General features: G+C 39.1%; 1 protein-coding gene across 1 annotated transcript in view; it reads left to right on the forward strand.

Annotated features, from left to right (window-relative positions):
- TBX18 (T-box 18) overlaps positions 1 to 9,459 on the forward strand; it is a 34,183-nt gene extending 24,724 nt beyond the window's left edge. Inside the window, exons 6-8 of the mRNA XM_006870647.1 lie at positions 42 to 106; positions 6,376 to 6,470; positions 8,735 to 9,459. Coding sequence (XP_006870709.1) covers positions 42 to 106; positions 6,376 to 6,470; positions 8,735 to 9,459 — 885 coding nt within the window. The remainder of the gene's footprint in view (positions 1 to 41; positions 107 to 6,375; positions 6,471 to 8,734) is intronic.
- Positions 9,460 to 10,246: the final 787 nt, after the last annotated feature.

Below are 10,246 nucleotides of genomic sequence, written 5' to 3' on the forward strand. Positions count from 1 at the left end.
AAATAAGATTGATGTATTTTTTTTTTTTTCCTACTCGGCAGATTACTCGCCTAAAGATAGATAGAAATCCCTTTGCCAAAGGTTTCCGAGACTCCGGGCGTAACAGGTAAGGCTTAGTATAGAGCATTCTGACTATGACAAATGCATCTGATGTGTAATTGTGAATTTTCTATTAAAAATAAGCAGTTAAATTTGTTAATGTTGTCAAACTAATTTCTTCTGAAGACTTCAATATGTTAATATCATTGAGCCTTGGAGGTAACTTACTTTTGGGTCTACTGATATGGCCATCCTTTAAGGTGAACCTCCATGTGTGATACTGGGATGAAAATAAAAGTTTTCAGAGTTTGCATTTATGCTGCTTCTGAAGGAAGCTTGGGGAAACCTACCCCTGCAGTCCCAGGGGCCTCAATATCCCTAGTCAGTATTCTTTCTGCATCTGTTATTGGTTTAGAAAGTGCTTAGTGATGTCGCAACTATCTATTGATTCTGTCTTCTCAGTATGATAGGGTCTCTTGTTTCCTCATATTTCCAACTAGAATATGAAACTACACCCCGTTGCCAAGAGAGCTGGTGATCTTTAATTTCCAAATTTGTCTTGGCATCTCTGACAGCCACACACTTGTTTATTTTTTCTGTGTCTTGTTTTATGGTGTTTGTACTAAGTGGGAGAGCTACAGTAATGAATTCCACTCTATTACTTTTATCAAAAAGCAGATCTAGACCGAATCTATGTGCCAAGATTTTTTGAAGGAAATATATTGATATGATTCTATTCCAATGCAAAAATGCAACCTTTTCTAAAATAACCATTAACTGTAAAAGATGATTGTTCTCCAAATGCCTATTTGAGGTAGACGGCTTTGAGCTAAATGTTTTAAAAAAGCATCTTAATTTTAAAAAGAAGTGTTTAAGCAATTTTTTTTTTTTACTGTTTCAGTGTTTTCATCCAGATGTTTTTCCAATAGTTCTTGAACTTTAATATTAATGAGCTATGTTTACATGAAGTCAAAATCACTAATTTTGTCTCATTTTAGAAACAGTTTCATTTTAAATTTTGAAGAGAAACAATCAGATAGGAGTTCAGATTCTTAGTTCTGGCTGCTAGGTCATTTGGACTAGTAAGTGTAGACAGAACTCTTCTCAGGATGCACTCAAATGCTTTCAGAGACTTGTTCCATCTTCATATTTGAGGACATTGTTTCAGTTCAACTGTGCACTATGAGAATTAAAAGAGAACATGTCAATGACCTGTTGACATTAGAGTAGTCTTCTATTTAGTGCTGGTAGGTCCACAAGAGTGACTCAGAGCAGTGCTTCCCTTGGGAATTCTTCACTCCTTGGACGCAGTCCTGACGCATCCTAATTGTCTGCTGAATCGAAATTATTCTATCTCATCCTAGACATCTGTTTCATCTGGAAATTGCTTGGCTTTTGTTATTTTCTATTAGCTCTGGCTTACCTTGCTTTTTGGAGGCTTTTTTGAAAATTGAGTGTGAATGAAGCCATAGTAATCTGAAACACTCACTAGTGAGGGTGACTGAAGGGTAACATGAGGATGACGTCTTTTCTAACTGAACATATACTTCAATGAAATATTCTTCCAATCTTGACTTTAGCAGAATAGTATTTATTCATTTGGGAGTGTTGCTTTACTTTCAGTTCATTTTTGAAGTAATAAAAATATTTTGTATGAGCATACATTGTGTAGATAATAAGGAATGAACTTTTTATAAGTGTTGTTTTGCTAGGGGAAGTGAGACAGTCGATGTATAAAAATATTTCAGGAAGAATTTTAGATATGTCAGCACAATGAAAGGAAATTTTGTTATTGAAATTTGGCCAAAGACAAAAACCAATGACTTTGGAGAAAAAAAATCATTAAGCTTACTGTTTGGTATGGTGAAGTCAAAATGCTAGTTTTGATGTTATTTTTATTTCCCTTTGACTGTTTCTGAATATGTAGACAAAACATCCATAGTGCTTTTTAATGATCAGCACTGGACTGCGAACCACAAAGTCGGCATTTTAAACCCACCAACTGTTCCTCAGAAACCCTGTACAGAGTCACTATGCATGGGAACCCACTTGGCGGCACTTAACAACAACAACAACAGTTTTTAAATGTTGTTTTGATTGTGTGCCATTGAGTCAGTTCTGACTCATAGTGACCCTGTATAGGGTTACCAAGAAGCAGCTGGTGCATTTGAACCACCAAACTTTTGGTTACTAGTCCCTTGCTTATCCTACAGCTTCATACCAGGACTATACCAAAAGTTTTTGAATAGACATGTAGAAGATAATGAATTCTGGTGTTGTTGTTTTTTAATGTTTTATTGTGAATTATGTGATAGTTTACATGGGAGAACATTAGCTTTATATTCATCCTATCGTATAGTGTTTCATTGCCATGGCTACAGTCCCCTCCATGCATCATCAGCAAACCTGCAAGCCTTCCCCATGGTCATCAACACACAGCCCCTCTCCCTCTCTAGGTCTAGAGTCCCTAGCTCAATTCTGTTTTAATACCTTTAAAAGGCTTACGGTAGAATTAAACATTTTTGTTTTGCTTCAAATGTGTAAAGAGTTTTTTAGCTTAGGAAAAGCATGTTGAACCTATCCATAGACTTCTTACTGTGACATTGTTTCATTTTTTATTCCTCTGCTTATTATCAATAAAATATTCAGTGATCACTTTGGAATACTAAGTCAGAATCCTTGTTTCTAAAAAAAGTTTGATTTTAGTATTTCTCTTTGATAAATGCAAATGATGCTTATATGGAATACAGAGAATGTGGTCAATTTTAAACATTTATAACTTTATTTTTTAAAAAAATAAAAAGAGCCTAAGTTCTATGTAAGACTTGGTGTAGGGCACAGTTGTGCTGGAGGCTGAGGCTAAGGAGAATATTTTTTTCATGCATTAATTGAGAAGCAGTTATGGGGAAAAGTGCAGCCTATTTCTTCATTATGCCTGGGGTCCATTGTGCTATTGTTACTGTTTTGTAAGACACATTTTATTTTTCCTCCACATGTGGAATAAAGACATTAAGCAGGAAAAGATAAACATGGAATTGTGATTGTTTAAGCTGTATAAAACAATGTACTTTAATTAAAAATGATCCCCTTTTTGACTATTTATGGTTCCCCAGCCTATTTTTATAGGAACCAGTAGCTTCAGCCCTTAAAAGCTCTCCTGCAGGACATTAGCTATGTGAAAGAGAATTTATGTGCTGAGAATAGTTTCATTCTTCAGTTAGGCCTTAGATTTGACCCTATAAAATTTTTTACTCAGGAAGGTACAAAAATTTCTTCTCCTTAAATACTTCAGGAAAAATATAACCATTTTACTAAATAAACTTGGCTATTTGATAGCATAAATGAGGATGGTGGTAAAATGTGGAAATTGTTCAAAGGCATCTTGGATAAATTATCGCCTTGGCTACACTCCTGCAGGAGGTGCCTTTTATCTTTCTTTAACTAGACAGGAAAAGTCTCCATTACTGGGGAAAATCAAGGCTGTTTTTTTTTTTTTAAAAAAAAAGGGTCCCAATTCAGCTAATAAATATTTTATAACTGTTTCCTGCAAAATATCTGAAATCTTTTGTGGAACTTGCAGTGTGAAACATCAGCCTGGAGAAAAATACCAATAGCTCCAAATCTGATCGCTTGTAGGTATGTTACCATCAGAGCAGCGCTTTGAAGCGTAGTTCTCCAAGTTTACAATGATCAATAACTTCTCTCTAAGAACTGGGTCAATGGTTTTGTATTAAAGCAAATACGGTTAAAGCAAATGATGCAGTCATCTTCATTCTTATACTTAATCAATCCAAGCCCAGTAGATAGATATTCACTAAGTATCTCTAGTAAACTTCTCTTAAGAAACACTCCATGACCTGCAAAGATTTAAAGCCTTAGAAACCCTCTACAAGGACGCTGTAAGTCGAGCCTAACTCCACGACACTTAAAATGCAGCCTACAGGCAAATGGATGTTAGGACTGACCAGGCTTGCAAAACTACCCAGAAATCAATATTTCAGTTTACAAAGATTATTACTGAGTGGACTTGGATTTGTCCTATAGTTTAGCCACAGATGAGATATCTGATATGGGAGAAATCATTTAGTATAACCAATATAGAGCTACAAATGTCTTCAGAAATTTTGAAGTTTCAATTTTACTTGAAGTCCTGGTGTTGTGCTATGGGTTAATGCACCAGAATGCAAAGTCAGTTTGAACTGCAAGGTCGGTGGTTCAAGCTCACCAGCTGGTCCTTGGAAACTCTATACAGGGTCACTATGTGTTGGAACTGACTTGACGGCACTTAACAACAACAACAACAATCTTCACTTAATGAAAAAACTTAAATCCAAAGAAGTTAGGAAATTAACTTCTCCTGGGAAACCTTATACATGGTCACTGCATTGGAACTGACTCAATAACACTAAACAATAAGAAAGGATATAGTGAGTAGCAATCATGGTCCAATTCTGACACCAGTCCAGGCCCCCTACTTGTCAGCAATCCTCAATCCTCTCTTTGTGGCATGTTAATGAAATTTGGAGCTGGATTCTGTGCTTCCTAACTCCAGTAAAACAACATGGAAACCTACTCTGTCTTAACTTTTCCCTTTGACAGCCCAGTATGGGTACTTGTGTCAGTCTGGTTCCATCTCCTTGAAGGGCTTTCAGAGCATATTTTCCCCCAACAACCTGCCCTGTAAGAGATGAGTTAGATCCATGTGCACACACATGTGCTGCTGTGTTCATGCACACACATCCCACTTCCTCACACACACATCTGTCACTGTGAATGATGAAAAAAATCAGCAAATCAGTGGGGAGAGACTAAATTCCAATGGCCTTAGGAAGTGATTTTCATATGTGAAAAAACCTTGCAACTAATGAGCAAGCTGTGGGAGATGGTTTTATCCATACAATTCCTGACCATGAAGCTTAGAGAGTTTTCAGCAGGTTGTGTTGGTGGAATGGCTCTTTTGCACGGTTCCTCTAGTGTTGTTTCACATCTTGTCATGAGCTGGGGATGCAGGTGGGGGGCAAGTAGCATCTTTGGTCTAAGCTATTAAAGTTATACCTTATAAAGTGTTTAACAATCACAAGAAAATGGCTGAGTATTATATGACAGTCTAGGAATCAGGCATTTCCTACAAGGGTGCTGTAAGTTTCATGAAAAGCAAAATACTATCTAGACGGTAGTGGTTCAGGAAAGAGTGGTAAGGTCTCAGGCATGGCTGTCTTGAGAATGGGATAATTGAGTAAAGGCCCTCATTCTGAAAACCTAGAGAAGGGGAAGACTGAACCACTCAGGATAGGTGTGGTTTATGTAGATAAAATCGTCTAGAGAAGTAGCTAGTTGCCCTTCTGCTCAAGGTTTTAATAATATGTACAAATCATGTAACTAACCAATAATCAGCTTCTCCTGTATTGTTAAATATTAACTCATTAAGTATACATTGTTGTTCTTAAGTGCTGTCAAGTTGGTTCCTACTCATAGCTACTCTGCATAGGGTTTCCAAGGAGTGGCTGGTGGGTTTGAACTGCCAACCTTGCATTAGCAGTTTTGTACTTATCCCACAGAGCCACCACAGGACTGGAAGTGTATATAGGGGCTTCATTTCTTATGCTAATACTAATTCTATACACCACCATGTAGGCTTTATTTGTGATGTGAATTCTAGCTCTATATACCATGTACATCGATCGCCATCATGCTAGACTCCTGCACAGTGGACTGAGAAGCCAGTACTGCCCCCTGCTGGACCACCTGTTATTGGAGGGATAACCAAGTCAGGCTGCACTGAGTGTGGTGGAGATTGTTGAGATGGAAGTCAGTTTTGGAGGGTGAAGACTCCCCTGAATTGCATACCAAGGCAGAGGGGTTATGGGCAGGAGTACCTTTTAGAAAAAAGGGGGCTGTACCTGGGCAGCCTTGTGGCAAAACCTTCCTCATTAGAGGGAGCAGTGAAATACTGGGAGAGTAGATGCATTCCCGACCACAGCAGAGCCTTGGACTCACAGCAGCTTGGATGTATTCTCCTTACTTCTGCTCCTTGGCAGAAAGAGGACAGACAGCATTTTATTCCCTAAGATTGGCTTAGGTTTCTGAGGATATTAACAGGACATCTTGGGTAGGTTCAAGTTTCTACTGCTCCTGGTGACAGAATGGTCGTCCATGTCAGCGGTACTGTCCATTACCTGTGGCAGGCTACAAGGCTGCTGGTCTGAGTGGGTGGGGAGTATTGTAAACATTCAGAGCTTTTTTCTGAGATATGTATTACCCATGAATGATATCAAACTCTTAACTGCTCCTAACTAGACTTCTCTTGTCCATTTCCATTTCTGCCCTTCCATTTAGAATGGGATTGGAAGCCTTGGTGGAGTCATATGCATTCTGGCGACCTTCACTACGGACTCTTACCTTTGAAGATATCCCCGGAATCCCCAAACAAGGTATATCACAGAATCTTCTGGATCATATCTGTAGACTGTTCCTGCCTAGAAGCTAGTTCTGATTCATAATGACTCTGTAGGGCAAAATAGAATGACCCCATTGGATTTCCAAGGCTATATATCTTTACAGAAATCAACTGCCATATCTTTCCATCTGGGGATTTGAGCTATAGACATTTCAGTTAGATGAATGCTTTAAACACTCTGCCACCAGGTCTTAGGCACTGAAAAAAATATTTGGTATTATCACTATAATGACAACCTCACCACCAACATTCTCCTGCTACAGAAGCCTTCTGTTTTCTCAGTGGACATATAGAAGTTCCAGGAAAAAATACTGTCAAGGTCATAGGTTAAATCTTGGATGTTTTAGACTGTTAGATATTGCATCAGAATCTCCAGATACTGCAGTTAATTCACTCAGCTGCGAGCCAAAAAGTTAGATGTTCAAATCCATCCAAAGCTATCTCAGAACAAAGGCCTGGTAATCTCCTTGACACAAATCAGCCACTGAAAACTTTATAGAGAACAGTTCTACTCTGACACACATGGAGTCACCTTGAGTAGAAGTCAACTTGATAGCAACATGTTTTCTCTTTCTTAATGTACTATATGTAGGAGAAAGGTGAGGTTTTCTGTTCTCATAACATTTTCAACTTCAGAAACCTTATGCAGAGTTGTTATGAGTCAAATGGACTCGATGGCACTTAACAACAACAATAATGTGTTACATAACCTTGGTTGCTGTTGTTGTTAAGTGTCGTTGAGTCGGTTCCAACCCATAGTGGCCCTTTATACGTTTTCTGAGGAGCGACTGGTGAGCTTGAACCACCGACCTTGCAGTTCAAACCAACTTTGCAGTCCAGCGCCTTAACCCACAGCATCATGACCTTTACTTCACCATTAAATCTCTTACTAAATTTAGAGGTGGGCTTGTGGGTTCTGGTGATAAGGACACTTCACAAGAAATTGCTGATGCTAGCTGCGCTTGACCCTTTCTTGCTTCTCTTTCTTTAGAAGGGCCACTTGTCAGGCTGCTCCTGTCAGGCACACTCCTCTGGACCCAACTTTGAATATTTCTCACAAACCTAAGGCACGTGTTTCCTCAGAGGGAGCTTCTGGCAACTGAATGATACCTCCTCTCCAGCCTGCTCAGAAGAGAGGGCTTTCAGCTACTCCTGTATCAGGCGTTTTACTCTTGGTCCTGACCAGCTCTTGAGGGAGAACCTAGCAAACTGGTTTTAGATGCTTATCATTGGCTGATTGGGCTTTCAGATTATTTTGAGAAGCTATGTAAAACACTGTTGCTAGAGCATTGGAGGCTTTACAGCCTGCTGCTGTTGGGAATCCTCCTTTCCCCCTTAATTTCTGTCAAGTCTACAGACATGAAACTGCCAGTAACTCCAGAGAAGATACCCTCAGTGCTATGGATTGGATGCAGGGCTAGCTGCCCTCTCTAAGTTTCACAGGACTGTTAATTTGTTGGACTTCTAAGCTCTTGGGTTAGCATGTGTTTTCTGATTGTAAGTGAGGTTTTTGAAGAAGTAGACTGAAACAATGGACTCAAGCATAGCAATAATTCTAAGGATGGTGTAGGACTGGGGCTGAGTTCTGTCCTGTTGAACATGGGTTGTTATGATTCCATGGCACCTAACAACAACAACAACAACAGGCTATTGTCTTGTTACAGTAGCCAAGACCTACCAAAGCACACATGTCAGTGTTCAGTAGCAAACCGCAGAATTGTTTGAGTCTGGGTGTACCTTTTGAACAGTTCGACTTTTTATTTTGAATTATTTCTGTTTTCTTGTAAGAAAGTATGTTGATCTAAAGCATGCTTTGCTGAGGAAAAAGGTAAAAGATGGTACAAAAGAGATGATGGTTATGCTTGAGGAATGAAGTATGGAGTAAGATAAAACTTGCGTTTTCTAAAGTTGCTGGTAAAGTCAGTATTTATTGTAGAGTCAATGAAACTGAGGGTGAAACTTCTCTGTGGTAGTGTCCTAATATTTTCAATGATAAAAAGTACTTCATCTCCTAGTATGATGAGTTGAGAGGATTTGTTTAAAACATTTCAGTCTGAACTCAATTACGTCTTAAATTCTTTGTCAGCCAAAACTATCTCCTTTTCCTCTTTTTAGTCCCCACGTGTAACAAGCTGTGTCTTAGTGTATGTTTACAAAGGTGAAACAATAGATAACTCTTTACATTTCAACTTTATATATATATATATATATATATATATATTTTTTTTTTTTTTGTAGGAAATACAAGTTCCTCCACCTTACTCCAGAGTTCTGGGAGCGGTGTTCCTGCCACCCACCCTCATCTTCTGTCTGGCTCCCCTTGCTCCTCTCCTGCCTTCCATCTGGGGCCCAATACCAGCCAGTTGTGTAGTCTGGCCCCAGCTGACTACTCTACCTGTGCTCGCTCAAGCCTGACCCTCAATCGGTACAGCACATCCTTGGCTGAAACCTACAACAGGCTCACCAGCCAGACGAGCGAGACCTTTGCCCCACCCAGGACTCCTTCTTATGTGGGTGTAAGCAGCAGTGCCTCCGTGAACATGGCCATGGGTGGCAGTGATGGGGACACCTTCAGCTGTCCACAGACCAGCTTGTCCATGCAGATTTCGGGGATGTCCCCCCAGCTCCAGTATATCATGCCCTCACCATCCAGCAATGCCTTTGCTACTAACCAGACCCACCAGGGTTCCTATAACACATTCAGGTTACACAGCCCCTGTGCCTTATATGGATATAACTTTTCCACATCCCCCAAACTGGCTGCCAGTCCTGAGAAAATTGTTTCTTCCCAAGGAAGTTTCTTGGGGTCCTCACCGAGCGGAACCATGACCGATCGGCAGATGTTACCCCCTGTGGAAGGAGTGCACTTGCTTAGCAGTGGGGGTCAGCAGAATTTCTTTGACTCGAGGACCCTAGGAAGCTTAACTCTGTCATCATCTCAAGTGTCTGCACATATGGTCTGATGGAGCCTTTAAGTTAAACTGCATTTGAATTTGTCTAATGTATTTTCTTTCTTCTTCTTCTTTTTTTAATATGGAAAAGAGTATCTGTAGCTTGTAAAATGTACATGTCATAATAGGAAATGAAGGTTCACTGCGGTATTTTAACTTTCTTATGGAGAGATTCTAATTGTCTATACTGTACATAAATAACATGTGGAATTTTGCAGTCTACAAAACCACACCCTTCCTCTATTCTCCCCCGTAGTGCATCCAGTTGCACAGAGTACAGGCATAAATGTAGTATGTTTAACCAAGGTTCTCAGACTCTTAAAAATCAAACGATAAACTTAAAACTTGGCTGTGAAACTAGCCAGGCTAAGACTCATAACTTAATTTATAAGAAAAATGCTTTAAATGGTCTCATACGTCCATGTTGATAACTAGCAGTAACCAGCACAAAGTCTTGTGATTTCTGTTATTCTTGGCCATATTAAGTGTGAGAATCTTACATGCAAAAGCTTGTAAAAGTTCTTGGTATTAGATCTAAGGTATTTACACGTATGAAGGATACGCTTTTGTGTTCATGTTTGTTCTTATTTACCACTGGTATTATGTTTTCTTGGGTGGGTAAAAATTCATAACCCATAATAATTGTTGTTATTTTCTTAAGAAAAACAAAAGAGATACATAGGATTATTTTCACTTTCAACTGGGTATATAAAAGGCAATTACTCATTTGTAGAGAATAAATTTCCAAGCTTTTTTTTTTCTTATTTAATTTAGTTCATCAAGTAGAACATTAAAGAAT

Source organism: Chrysochloris asiatica, unplaced genomic scaffold (genome assembly GCF_000296735.1).
Source record: "Chrysochloris asiatica unplaced genomic scaffold, ChrAsi1.0 scaffold00146, whole genome shotgun sequence".
Taxonomy (NCBI): domain Eukaryota; kingdom Metazoa; phylum Chordata; class Mammalia; order Afrosoricida; family Chrysochloridae; genus Chrysochloris; species Chrysochloris asiatica.